We start from the raw sequence: 14,987 nt of genomic DNA on the forward strand, positions 1-14,987 counted from the left end.
ACAGGGAATTTCAAATCTGAAAACCGAAAAATAAGTTTTGAGATCTAGGAAAATAGGTTTGCTTCTCTACATCAAAAGTGGTAGAATTTCCGAACACTAAAATAGTGGTCAGGACAAGATACTCGCTTCCTTATCCCCTTCGTTGCGCCACTGGTTACCCCAAGCAGGGCCACAAATGAAGCAAGTGATGTAAAGGACACGAAGACTTTTTTGCACATTAGTATGTGCCTACTCGTGAAAAACGGAGATATGAAAAGACATCAGCTTAGTTAAAAAAAAGCCCTCCTATAGGTGAAAATACATGCGGCTTACGTTTTGCGTAATCTAAAACTCATGTCTAATTTTTATTGCTACTTGTGCAATTCTAACATTGTTTTTATAATTTCAACTACTAGAAAATATTATATTTGTTTGTATTCCTATTCTTAATCATTTATTTCTTTTTTGCTGCTCCATTAAAATAGCGTTTGAATTAAATGCATGCATGCAATAATTACAAACAGAACCATTTCTTGTCTTTCAAGTCTGAAGAAGAAAGACTTTATATTGCAATCGGATGTTTCTAAAACGTAAATTTCTCTTTTTCTTCTCTAGAACATGTCGTATGTGAAGATGAGTTTAAATATGCTTTATTAGCTAATAACTGTCTATGTCCAGGAACTTCGACGCTGGTGACGTTGTTGTTACACACTTCGAGAGGGCAGTAAGTATTGCCAATAATGATTATTGTAACTTTAATGGGAAATCAACACTTATTTATGTTTGTTCAGGAAGCCTGCTGACCTCAACCAGTCCCATCGAATATATGTCTAATATTAAATAATTTTCTCATCATTTCAAGTCCCAGTTTAATTTTTGAAATATAACTTCACTGACCGGTGATGAAACGTGCTAATCTTTGCTTTTAATTAAAAATACATAAAAAAATCAGTTTTTTTTTTTTTTTTTTAAAGAAAGTTATAAATTTGAAGCCTCGTGAGGTATACCTAACTATTTTTGAATTTGGAAAAACATTTCTTGGTACATTTGGGGCTATAGAGGGAACTTTTTATATTCTAGGAACTTCGAATTTCCAGAAAAAGATTTTTTAATACAGCCTATAATTGGGGCAAACCTTAGCTGGGAGTATTGTGAAGGCTACGCAGATCCTAATCACAGAATCACGACGCTGCCAGGTTAAATTTGCTCCAACTAGAGTCCACAAGCGCTGGTCAACACTTTCAGATGCAAGTCGACATGGACTGCTGTTGTTTGAAGCAAGGCCGTATCCAGAGGGGGGGCCTGACGGCCCCCCCCCCCGAAACCCGAAATGTTTTGTACCGTAAAACAGAAGAAGGTTTTTCTTCTTTTTTTTTAAACTCCTATTGCCAGAAAAGGAAAATAACAATTTTTTTTTAATTCTTAATTTTGCTACTATTCAAAATTTATAATATTTTGAAGAAATGCAGAAAAAACAGTTCTAGTTCTCATTAGCTGCAAGGCACACTTGAAATTTAGACCTTTAATTAGGAGTTCCTGCTCTCTTTCCCAATTCAATTCAGGGCAGTCCAGGGTCAAGGCAGGCTCTTTGTCAGTTTGGTAGACTTTTCAAGTCTACCGAACTGACTTTTGTGCACTTCCTCCTCCAGAGGCGTGCACAGAAATTTTGGGGCTGTCACAAATGCTTTTTTGGGGCCCCCTCCATATTGTTTACCCATATTTTCAGCCCTAGGTATAAAAATATTGGACCCCGTTAAAGAAGCACTGATGTATAAGGTGCTGCTTTGACCTTTATGTTTCTGAAATTATTCATACAGTTCAAGTCCAGTCATTTAAGTTAACTTTCCGTCACTTCAAAAATTTGTATAGCATTAGACTTTTTTTTTAAACTAGAAGTCTCAGTGCTGCAATCTCCTGGCAAATTTAAGAAATAAGTTTTCTATTCTTGGTTTAAAAAAAAAAAAAAAAAACTTTAAGCTATTTCTGAAGATGCTGCAGGTGATCTTCCAACTCTATGATTCTATACAATGTTATGATGTTGTAAAAGTTGTCAAGTACAATAGGGGAGTTGTTAAACATTTATTAATTTGTTTTGCATCATTGAAGTTGCACTACTTTTATTAAAATAATTTATATTTGTATCCTGGCTCAAATCGTCCCTAACTATGGGATAACTTTGAACCATGCTAATAATTTCAAATAGATTTATTAATCATTATTTTTTAAATTTCACTCAACTATCGGCCCAAATTTTCATTTTGTTCACGCCGGAAGGAATGTGCAGTGTTTTTTTTCGGCCCGACCGCACGTGCATATGTATCTAAAAACATATATAAGCCCGAAATATCCATTTTGACGATCCCCGAGTTAATTACAACTAGTTTTTCGTGACATCTATTTTTCGCACGTATGTTTTGTATTCCACATAACTCAAAAACGGTACGCCACAGACTGTTTAAATTTTGTATGTATACTCAAAGTAAGGTCTAGTTATGAACGGAAAATAATTTTAAGGAATGTACAGAAAATAATTTTAGGGGGGTCATGCTGAAAAATCCCCCCCCCCTCCCGTTATGAACGAACCTACTGTTTAGGGTACGAAAAATTTCTGAAGCTGCTTAGGGGGGGGGGGGTCAATAAAAAAAACCAAGTTGGTCAGAAATAAGGCACTGTATTGGCGATAAACGTTACAAATCAATTTCATAAACAATGGAACGAAGTAGTCGTTCAAATATTTACTTTAAAAAAAATAATGAATTGAAAAGATACTGTAATCGTTTACATTTTATATCCATAAAGTGTTTGAACACATTGAGGACGGATACTGTTGTCGACAGTTTAGGGGGGGGGTCAAGACCCTCCCCTTGTATCCTCCACTGATCCCCTTTATGTTCCGTACAAATATTCCAAAAGAAGTCTTTTACACATTTTTGGAACAAATTAATGTTAAGTAGTGTGATATCCATATCAGATTTTTATTTCGTGGTTTGGGATAACTACAGAATACTTTAGTAGTTTTCCTTTCCTTTTATACCAACACATAAAATAAAATTATTAAATTATGGGATGGGCTGTTTAAAATACAGAAATTGTTGTTCAAAGTTACCCTGAATGACTGTATTCGAATCAGCAACGGAAAATATTCGCATTTGCAGTAAACAGGCAAAAACTTTTATATATTTATAGTTGAGGCAAGCCTAACCTGGCAGTAGTATGAAGGCTACACAGATCCTAGTCACAGCATTATGACGCTGACAGGTTAGGGATTTGCCCCAACTATAGTGTTCTCATCTAGCGAGCATGCCTGCGCTAGTATTTAATAATGATTGTCATCGAATTTGCCTCTCTGTGCTAAGAACACAACACTGAAAACCTGTCAGCAATTTAATAATTTATTTCATATATTTTCAGAGAAGGTCAAGTTTCCGGTGAAGAGTGGCATCGATTATATGGGAAATGTTCCGGAAACGAAATTTATCACATCCGGTTGGGTGACAGCCGATTTTTTGGGGAATACGAAGGAAAGCCATTCACCATAGCCTCTTTCCATTCGCATCGGAAGTAAGTGTCAATCTTTGAGACCGTTGTGAAAGAAATTATTTGACATTCGGGATCAAATGAAATATCCTCTCGGCCGTGAAGGTTTTTCAGTTCTGGATTTTATGTTCGGGTGGATCTTAGAAATTTCAGTTATTTTCTGTGAAAGTTTGTTGAATTTTGCCTCAAGTAGCTGTCAAAAGGGTGACATTTTATTTATTCCATTATACCTTTTTGACTAAAAACAATCAAAAATTCTTGAAGTTCCCTGCATTAAGAAGATTTTATTTAAAAACTAAAGAAATAGACTATTATTTGTGATAGGCACAGGGAAATGTAAAAATAATCCCTGTTATATATAGAATAGAAGAATCAAAATAAGAATGTCTTCATTACCAATAGTTTTAATTGAGTATCGCTATGTCCTCATTTGGTTTCAAGAAACCATTGAATTGATTATTTTGACTCTGGGATCATGATTAGATATCATAGGCGTTCGCTGTTTCGCTGTCAACAATCGAAAATGCAGCTCTAATACTACCATAAAGTTTGTATGTGCAATAATTAATGTAGAGAATAATTTTCTCAGTAGAAATATTGCTTTCGAATGAGTAATTACAATAACAGAGAAAAGCATCATATTATTAACATAGTACTGATAGGTACTAGCTTGAGACTACCTATAAACGAGGTACAAGTATAATGGCAAACACTAACATTTAATAATTCCGGTATATGTAAAACAATGTAGCATATCTATCAACAATTGATGCATAATTATAACTTTTGATTTCTGCAATGATAAACTGGTTTAATACCAGAAGCAACAACAGCAAATCTCTGGCTTAGGTTCCGTATTTACAAACTGCTGTATATTTTTGCTGCAGTTTGCAAACGCAAATCCTAAGAGGTGTAATTTCTGTTACTTTTTACCTCCTGTAAAAATTTGCTCTATACTGTTAGAGGTTTTCGGAACTGTTCTTTAATGAGAAATGATTTTCCAGTCAACAAAAGAAGTGTAGACATCTACTGTTTGACCACGGATTGTATGTAATTTGGCGATCTGACAAGTAAAGACGATTCCATTTGAATGAATCTAGCAGGGGAGAAGGGAAAATAACGATGGGATTAGGTTGCTCGCGTTTTATAAAGTCACTAGTGCATTCTCAAAAATAAAATAATTGGAAACAAAATAGTTACCATGGAAACAACAAAAAGAAAATAAAATGTTTTCATTTCGTTCAGGAACGTAAAAGCAAAATGGTAAGGTCAAAACTGTGTTGTGAATAAATAAATCAATTAATTTTTGCCTTGAGGATATAGATCGAATATACTTTAGATTTAAAAAATGCTGCTGTGAGCAAATTTCCATTTTTACGAAACTAAGGCTAAATAATAGAGAGGCAAAAGTGCACATCTGAAACAAACCAACTAACAGCCCTATAAACTAATAGATACGTCCATTTCCGCCTATAAACCGGAAATTAACCTTTCCATGTAATCGATGGTCAGCCAGTAACTGAGCAAGAGCACCACGTGACGCTCTTTCTCTCCAATGCATTGCCAACGAAAACCAACGATCACTACTTTGGAGATAACGATAACTAATTTGAATAAGTTAGAAAAAAACAATTATACAAATGTTGGAGAAATACTGGCAACACGAGTGGAAACTAGAAAATCTGCGGAAATTGTAAGATTTTTAAAATACGCTGGCTTTTTAGGAAATAAAGGAGGCTGCGAACCTTGCGTCATAATCATAACATTTGATCAGGCTGACGATCAAGAGGATATCATGTTTTGTAAGCAGTAACTCATAATATAACAGCATCAAAGCGATTTGTGTTCCCATAGACTGGAAAGCAGAACTCGACGCCCATTAGAGCAACTCTTTGCCGGGATAGTATTGAAACAAAACGTGAAACAAAGTGAATATGTACCCGGTTAAAAATAAGAATATTTATCCGGGTAAAGATTTCCATTTCTTCAAAATCTTACTTAATAGGTTTATACACGTGTCTCTTCAATTACCCAACCTTTCATATAAATGATTTTCACATGTTTAACCCTCTGCACTCCGTTGTCCTCTCTTAAGGAGTAGTAGATAACACTCCGGATGTAACCTCTAATTACATATCTTAATTCTGACATAATGCTGAAACTCTGAGGGAACATCGTAATTCTCGCACAACACTAGTATGTCGTATGTCTCCTCTAAGGGAACATCATAATACTAGCATAAAGAACATCGTAATTCCAGCATAGCACCAGAATGTCTCTCGAAGGGAACATTTTGTACTGGCATAATATCCGAATTTCTGCCTGACGTAACATCGTAATACTGGCATAACATTCGGATGTCTTTCTGAGGGAACACCGTAATTCTAGCACAAAACTAGTATTTCGTATGTCCCCTCTAAGGGAACATCATAATACTAGCATAAAGAACATCGTAATTCCAGCATAGCACCAGAATGTCTCTCGAAGGGAACATTTTGTACTGGCATAATATCCGAATTTCTGCCTGACGTAACATCGTAATACTGGCATAACATTCGGATGTCTTTCTGAGGGAACACCGTAATTCTAGCACAAAACTAGTATTTCGTATGTCCCCTCTAAGGGAACATCATAATACTAGCATAAAGAACATCGTAATTCCAGCATAGCACCAGAATGTCTCTCGAAGGGAACATTTTGTACTGGCATAACATCCGAATTTCTGCCTGACGTAACATCGTAATACTGGCATAACATTCGGATGTCTCTCTGAGGGAACACCGTAATTCTAGCAAAGCATCCGAATGTCTCTCTGAAGGAACATGGTACTAGTGGTATAATATTCAAATGTCTCTTTCTCTCTGATAATACATCATATATCTTAGCACTCGAATGTCTCTTGCTGATGAAACATAGTACTTATAGCATAACACTCTCTGAGGGGACATTCTAATATATTAGTGATTTTGTGGAATCACCTTATTTCATCTTATTAAACTTTTTTCTTACTGAAAATTAAACTCAAATTGAAAGAATTTAAGCTCAGAATATAAATGGAGCAAAAACATCCAGGAAGGCAATGGCTTTAAGAGTACACCTTTACCTTTTTGATGAAACTAAATACGACTGAAACATTTTTGCGACACACAAAATGCAAATTTTCATTTCTAGTATACATTTGCGATGTATTTTGCAATGTGTGCATCACTAACGTTGTTTCTTACTTAAAATTCATATTAATTGTTCCTTTTTTATATTAGATCAAAACTTAAATTTTCAAGAGCTCTCTAGCTGTGCTTTGTGTTTTCGCTAGGTACGGCGTTGCCTTGGTGGGCGTGAAGGCCGAAATGGGCGGCACGTGGCCTATCCTCCTGAACCCGGGCCCCAACTACATCCTGAAGGCTTCTGATATCTGCTTCTACATGAACATCACCAAAGAGGAGAACAGTGCTCTCCTGCCTGCATCGCAGGTCGAGCAAAAGCGGGAGAACATGGGCGGAGCAACGGTGGACCCCGCCCCTGACTCTGGTGGGTCACAAGAAAATGAAATCACGCTTAAAGGTACAGTTCAAGTTAATGAATGACGCAATAAAATCAAAGTTACTAAAATGTACAGGGTGATTATAATTAAAGTTACTATTGTAAATCGCTCTTAATTTAAAACTACTGTTCAAATGAAGATTTGATAGTTTACCAGAACAATCGAGAAGACATAAAATTTTGTTTGGCAAAAAAAAAAGTTCTAAAACATACTGATAGATAGCGCTGTCATCATTACACTCCAGGGTCTCCCGGACTTCCACTAGTTGTGGGTTTACCGATTGGATGTGACCTGAAGATAGCTAGCTTTTTTTTTTTTTAATCCAGACTAGAAAACTAGCAATCCCTGGTCCAGCACCTCAAAAGGTTTTGATTCACTTGGAGAAATTTGTGACCACGTATGTGCCCCCCATCCAGTTAATGAACACGGAGGATCTTCGACCTCTTCCGTTATAAGTCCGACGCCTTACGGATCAGGCCACCACTGCCAGATAGAGCTGTCAAGGTAAAGCAGTTGTGGAGGTATGCTAACCCCTAACATGTGATATGAGAAGTAATCTCTTAATGGACATCACTGGACCATAGCACCGCCGACACAGCATCAGTACAAGCGCCCTCTGATTGGTTGTGGAGCATGCTGTTTTACACTTCAAAGTAATTGAGGAAACAAGGAGGAGGGCAGATGGAGCAACCTGTGCATTAATCATCTGTGTGGCGATTGTTTCCTGACGCTCCACTTTTTCTCTTGGCACTATAATTGTACACACGTAAATAGTTTTCTCAATAACAATTTTTTGTTCACTCTTGGAATCTATTGTTTCTTTTTGCTATTATGATTTCCGTATTTAACAAATCCCTTCAGGCCTTTTTCCTGACATTATAATGACAGCACTATCTATTGGCACATTTTGGAGCTGTTATTTTCCTTCTAAAAACAAAATTCAATGGCGTCACAATTGCTCTGGTGAAATATCAACTACTTTTAACTACGATCAATCTGTATTTTAAGTTCTCTAGGTGAGGAAATTGGTTTTGTTAATGAATGGATGCGTCTTTCCTAAAAGCCCGAATGGTAGCAGACTTCCATGGTTTTCGAAGGAAGCCATGAGAAAGAACTCCGAATAAGGGTTTCGCTACCGTCTTGGATCGCCATAGCCAGAGGGGAAGGGGGTGTTTATAGAAATATTTGCATAAAAAAAAAACAATTCATTTTAAAGGAGTTGCATAAGGATCATAGCCTTTTGGAGACTAAATGCAACCCCCTAATGTGGCATCCAGACTTTCATGAGGCACTATTACGGGACTTATAGCAATGCCACTAGAGGATTTGAACGTCCAATTTCCCACCGAGGTTACAGTTCCCTTATAATGCAAAAGTGCCCTAGAACTTTAAATTTATCTAAGAGGGCCTGAGCCAAATAGGCCTTCTGAGGTCTTCTTCTTTACTAATAATAAAGCTGAAAGTCTCTCTGTCTGGATGTCCGGAGAATGTCTGGATGTCTGAATCTCTGTGACGCGCATAGCGCCTAGACCGCTCGGCCGATTTTCATGAAATTTGGCACAAAGTTAGTTTGTAGCATGGGGGTGTGCACCTCGAAGCGATTTTTCGAAAATTCGATGTGGTTCTTTTTCTGTTCCAATTTTAAAAACAAAACTGTCATAAGATGGACGAATAAATTACGAAAGTATCATAACGTGGAACCGTAACATGGTTACAAGCCAATTGGCGAGAAAATTCACCACGCATTATTTGTAAATATACAGACGAACCAAAAGACCTTTTAATTTTTCTATTATGGGCAAAGCCTTTCGGATACCACTAGTTAAACATAAAAGAATATAACATCGCAGTATAAAGGAAAGTGATCTGTTTCAGAAATAACAATTCATATACATAGTGTATTACAAAAAGAGTGTTCAGCAATTTCTCAACTAGAGAGGCAACAATCTATATAAGTTTAATATAAAAGTGCTAGATACATTCGAATCTCGCTAACTCGAATATTCCTTCATCTCGAAACATTCACCGGCTTCCAAACTCTGGAGACTGCTGTGGAAACTACCAATATCTCGGACATTTTAGCCGGTCCCTTTGGACTTCGAGTTATCGAGAGTTCACTGCAGAGTGTCTGTGAATTTTCGCTCACGAGATTGCTTTACTGAAAAATTTTAAATATTTGTTTTAATTTTTGTACTTATTTTCATTCTTTCTCAGCCGAGCTGAAGAGCAATTCCTTCCAGTCTCGACGGTTCGGCAGCCATTTGCAAGTTCCAAACTCCGACGGGGGGTTGCGGCGCTGTGGTGTCGTGCCCATCGTCAACAGCTACGTGCCGCCGGGCATCCATGTGAGCACCTCTACCCCGGATTCCAACGATGAAGGGGAAGCTGAGCAGGAAAAATATTTGGACCTCCCCTGGGTCACCCCGGCTGAAACCTGCGAGTGAGCTCATTATTCCTAACAGAGTTTTTTTTTTTACTAAAGGCATTGCTTCTGTAATCGTTGTGCTTCCTGACCTCAGATCAGACATCCAATTGAAGTAGCAGAGGGTTGCTTCTCGGTCGTCAATTTGAAATAGGTTTTGTTTTTCACATTCTGTAGTTATAATGTGATTTATCTTTTTTTTCTTTTCACCGAGAAATTCTTTGTATATGTCTCGAATTGGCGTTATTAATAATCAATGTGCGACAATGAATCACTGCTCTAATGGGAATACCAAGACTTGTCACGTGATAACGACGAAAAATTCTATCAATCTGAGGTCCAGACTGAGCAAGAGAGAGAGTTTCACCCTGTGTGTGTTTTTGATATTTCGGTTCTTCTTCCTTTTTTTCTGACTCTTTTTACGTTCCTCTTTATCTCCCCCCCCCCCTTTTTTTTTCTTGACCTTTTTCAGTGGATTTTTGGCCATTAATTTCGGTCGCACATATTGTTTTTTTTTTTTTTTTTTTCATTTTTGGTCGTTTTGACTCACATTTCTTTTTCCATCATCAGTCATAAAATTTGGTACGACGTTCATTGAGATCATTCGATTGTGTGTCTCATGGAATTTTTATTTTATTTCGATTTTATACTTTTATTTCATTTTTTAACAAAACGTTAGGTGAAGTTCTCTATTCTACGGACGAAAAAATCCTTACATGCTTTAAATTATTACTTCCACCGAAATAAAATTTTCAGAGCAAATTTTTTTCTTTTTTCATAATTTAACTTCAGTGTTCCACAGTGACTGCAAGTAAAACTCTTTACTCAGGTAGCACTACAGATTTTAAAAGGCTAGAAATTAAAAATGTCATTTTAATTGAGACAACCTTTATGTACGTCGAATCTGATAAATGTGTAGAACAATCTGTATAGGAATATGTTTAGCATTTTTATTTGCCATTAGAAAAAATTTCTCAATGCATTAAAGCTGCAATATTCTTTCTAGAATCCTTCGTGGCTTTCCTCCTGTATCGCCATACGTTGGCGTTAGTCCCACACTCTGCTATTTGCTTAAAGATAAGAAACCACTTTGTTGCCTTCAACTGTCACAGGTAAGACAATTTAACCCTCTGTGCATTGATTTTGTAAAATAGCTTCTATCTGTTTTTGGATTTGTGTAGTCCCATTTCCTTGTCCTCTGCAAGCGCGAAAAGAAAAACAAGCTTATGCAACGATCCAACAACTAAACGAACAGTGTAGAATTTATTATTAGCGTTCTGATAAGTTTTAAAATATTTAAAACAGCAATGCAGAACCACGAGACAATGTCATCATATGGTCTTGTGGTTAGGAGCAATGAATTTCAACTCTCGCGATCCTGAATGTCTCCCGGGCATGCATCACACCTAAACTCTTCCTTGCGCTAAGTGGCAACCTGGTAAGGGATGGTTACCCTAAGACCTAGTCCAGATTAACACAAAAATTTTTAGTATAAGACTTATCATAATAGTTATCCCCACATGGTGAACCATTCTCGCTCCACAGAACGCTTTAAAGTATCCACAGCAAATGCGAGCAGGAATTATGCTTAGATTAGCACACGCTTACTTAGAGTTGGTTCTTCAACTCAAGTTCGCTCTAATTTTGGACACAATGTTTTACGCTCAAAAGTAGGAAGCTTGGGAGATACTACACGAATATTGACAGAACCCCAATCTTGTCAGTTTTGATTGATCTCAGCAGCTACAATGAATTGAATGTGACTATTGCTTTTCATCAGGAAGTTCAAATTCTGTTAGCAATGAAAAATGGATTGCTTCAAACCCCGAAGTCGACTAGTGTGGCATAGTCAGTTTAACAGACGGATTTCGCTCCGAGTAACGGCAAGGACATGAATGTTATTAATTAGTATGGCACATCTTCTGTTCATGTCCTGACGTTTTGAAACCCCTTTAAACTGTAGGTTATCCGTCCCCATCCAGTAGAGACTATTCGTTCCCGGTTTATTTATGTAGACTGTTTAACCAAATAGAAGCACCAAAGATAGGTCAGTCGTTTGGATTACAACCTAAGACATGAAAGAAGCGAAACGTATCTTTGGAAATACGTAATGTGCCATTCCACGAAAAAATCGCCATTTTGCTCTGCGCGTGACAGCTCATATATTTCATTAAAAAATAATAATATTAAAACCTAGTACACAAATTGTTGCTTAAGAAACCACATAAATGTTTAAGCAATAAATAAATACCTTTGTGCCGAGGAATAACAGGAAATATCCATCCATTAACCCCTTTTTCAATTTAAAGGGGTGAGCTCCTAGATGTCTTTACTGGATGTCTTTTACCGGATCTCTTAACATCTAGAAGCTGACACCTTTGAACAGAAAAAGGGGTTCCCGAAAAACCCGAAACCCGTGTATTTGGAACTCTGTTTATTCATGCTAAACAACGTTGGATATTTAATGTTACACATAAACATTTGTTATTTCTTAAGCAACAAAATTTTATTCATAACACTTTTAAATGACTATTTTTGATGAATTATACGAGCTGTTCCACGCGGGACAAGTCTATCATTTTTCCTAGGAATGCCCCTAATGCAATATATTTTTCGTTAATTGCTAATTTGAAGGATTTTTCTGTTGCATTATTCCTTAGAATTTTTGTTTCCTTCCAGGTTTGTGATCACTGCACTTTCAGGACAGCCAAAAACTACAACTGGCCCAACAGGTGCATCATTCTGGCCGCTGATTACGCAAGCAACGGAATCTACAACTTCATAGTTCCGCTCAGAGCTCATTTTCATAGCCCCCAAACACTTAGGCCCATTGTCCTTCTTTTAGAGAAAAAGTAAGGTCAAGTTTCAAACCTTCCTGTCGTAACTTACACTCAAATTCTGAAAATATTATTAATAGCTGAGCGAAGTGACTGTCTTCCTAAATCGATATATTAATGCATGTTGCCGACTTGTTGTTCCGTTGGGCTCTTTGAGTAGGGTCTAATGTGGGGGCACCCTATATTTTTAAGCCATTTCCCAAGGCACGTGACAGCATGCAAAGCGAAATATTGACAGAAAACAAGTTTCTTTCACTAGTTTTCCGCAAAGTGTGACAACCATACGTTGTAAGAGAACCACGTGACATAGAACCTTTTCCTACCAAAATGCAGAAATTGCTCCTTCCAGTTAAAAATTTAAGGTTTAAGAAGAGGACAACATATAAGTATATAAAGCGTACCAAAAAGACCACATAAACTCCGCAGAGCCAGATTCCTTGCTAGGAGAACTAAAAAATATCCAAAAAACGATACCTCTTGTAATTCAAAACTATAAAAGTCATACAACCCGTTATAAGGTATTTTATTGGAAAATAACTATTAACGTTAACCGCAAAATGTTTCGCTTACTGCTTTTCGATATGATGTACCTGGTTTATTTTAATATTCCATGCGTTCTAAAACTTGCAGTAGCTCTTAGCTTGTCGTGTTCTCTAAAATCTTCTCTCCAGGATCAAAGAATTTTCAGTATTGAGCAAAATTTTCCAGCTCATTCGTTTGAAGCTGTTTTTGAGGGTTTTAATAATTAATTTCTGAGTATTTCTTCACCCAACAAGACAAATATCTTTTGATATATATCCAGTTTTCTGAAAACTGAAAGTGTTGGAGACCGGAGAAGTTTACGCCCATCTCTTCTCACCCAATCTACGAAACAGATCAGGTGAAAAGCAAAACGTTGAACTCGAAGTCAAAAGGTTTCACAAAACTAGCCGCAGAGAAGGATGAATCTTCGCACAGAGCTGTAAAGAAGATGAAGTTTCACTCTTATCGTCTTCGTATGATTTAGGAATTGAAAGCTCCAGATCAAATTAAACGATTAAGTTATTGTCGATGGTTAAGGACATTCTTTAAAGAAAATGGAATTGAATACAAGCGTCCCTCGTATAACACGGTACTTCTACAACACGGTTTCGATACTACTCGGTGGCATTTCATCATTTGTGATGTCATCGGCAGAAGCGTAAACAATGAAAGCGCACCGATTAAAGTAATTTTTTAAAAATGTTAAACATAGTCAAATAATTTTAAAAATGATCAGATCCTATGTTTTTAAGCATGTTCTTTCAGAAAAAAATACTTTTAAATTTTTAAAAACGATCCCACTTATTCTGCACAATTTCCACTATGCGACCTCCAGAGACGCAAATATGTATATATATATATATATATATATATATATATATATATATATATATATGTTTCACAACCCTCTTTATAATTATTAATTCATAGGAATCTGTCATGTGGGAGACCTCTTTCTTTTCAGCGTTTAAGATAATCAGCTTAATATCGCCAGCCTAATAGCACGTTGTTACAATCAGTAATCCTCTTAATTTTTTACTCGATTAAGTCATTAAAATTAGCTGGGGGAACAAACTTTTATGGATGCTCCACTTTTCATGCACTGATTCATTATGAAGAGCTTTAATATAAGATTTTTTTTCCCCTTTGTGTCTGAAATGCGCCTAGAACTTAAATTAATCTGTATTTGAAATTCATCGTGTGTGCTGTAGATTTAATAGGGTTTAACTTTTATGAGTTGTGAAACGTTAAGAACTGCAATAGAACTGCACTTGACATAAAATCGACGTACAATGGAAGTAAGTTAAATGGACCTAGGAAACGAAGTGTTTTAGTTAAGGAAAGAATTTTGTCCCTAGTAATCAGTCATACCAAGATAAACCAATGGTTACCTGAAGCTTAAAAGCTCGCGAACTTCCGACAGTATCAACTTCGTCTAGCAAGCAAGAGAGCAACAAAAAGTCAAATTGCAATGGGGTAGTTTCCAAAATTTTAAAATTATTTTTTTCTGAAAGAGCAAGGTTAAAAAACATAGGATCTGACCATTTTTTAAATAATTTGTTTAAGTTTAAATGCAAAATATTTAATTCGCATCTTTACTCACGCGTATTTGCAACGATATGGTTGATAGCAAGCGTAGAGCGCAATTTTAATTCGCTTCTTGATTATCATGACGTGGAAACGTAGTAGAAAGATGCGACAAAGTGCATCATTTGTGACGTCATCAAGACAATGCCTTGTTTCAAAAATCGGACGATTTAAAAAATTAATTGAAAAATAACTGCTGGGAAAATGAAAATATTTTCTGAGTCCATGTTATTTTTTCTTTTTTGCTTATTCTATCAATTTCAGTGACAAAAAGTACTACTTTTGACTGAAGGAAACAACCCCATTGGGTGAACCTTTTTTTCTTTTTTTGAAACCCATAACTAAGATAAAGGAAAACACGGACTCTTGAATCTCTTTCTTGAATCTTGACAGCTCTCATCAGGCGCAATGTAGCGGAAAAGTAAGTGGGTCTGATAACAAAAAAAAAAAAAAAAAAAAAAAAAAAAAAAAAAAAAAAAAACCTAAAATTGCTAGGCTCTCGCCTAGCAATTTTAGGATAAATGATTAATGCAAAAAATAAGTAAATCACTCTTTATTAACG

At 36.4% G+C, this 14,987-nt stretch overlaps 1 protein-coding gene across 1 annotated transcript in view; it reads left to right on the forward strand.

Moving 5' to 3' along the window:
* The window catches only part of LOC129220636 (potassium channel subfamily T member 1-like), a 173,994-nt gene that overhangs the window by 119,963 nt on the left and 39,044 nt on the right, over positions 1 to 14,987 (forward strand). The window contains exons 15-20 of the mRNA XM_054855066.1: positions 595 to 703; positions 3,391 to 3,540; positions 6,830 to 7,077; positions 9,272 to 9,497; positions 10,486 to 10,591; positions 12,159 to 12,331. Of these exons, the coding sequence (XP_054711041.1) occupies positions 595 to 703; positions 3,391 to 3,540; positions 6,830 to 7,077; positions 9,272 to 9,497; positions 10,486 to 10,591; positions 12,159 to 12,331 (1,012 nt within the window). The remainder of the gene's footprint in view (positions 1 to 594; positions 704 to 3,390; positions 3,541 to 6,829; positions 7,078 to 9,271; positions 9,498 to 10,485; positions 10,592 to 12,158; positions 12,332 to 14,987) is intronic.

This window comes from Uloborus diversus, chromosome 4, assembly GCF_026930045.1.
Source record: "Uloborus diversus isolate 005 chromosome 4, Udiv.v.3.1, whole genome shotgun sequence".
Classification (NCBI taxonomy): Eukaryota; Metazoa; Arthropoda; class Arachnida; order Araneae; family Uloboridae; genus Uloborus; species Uloborus diversus.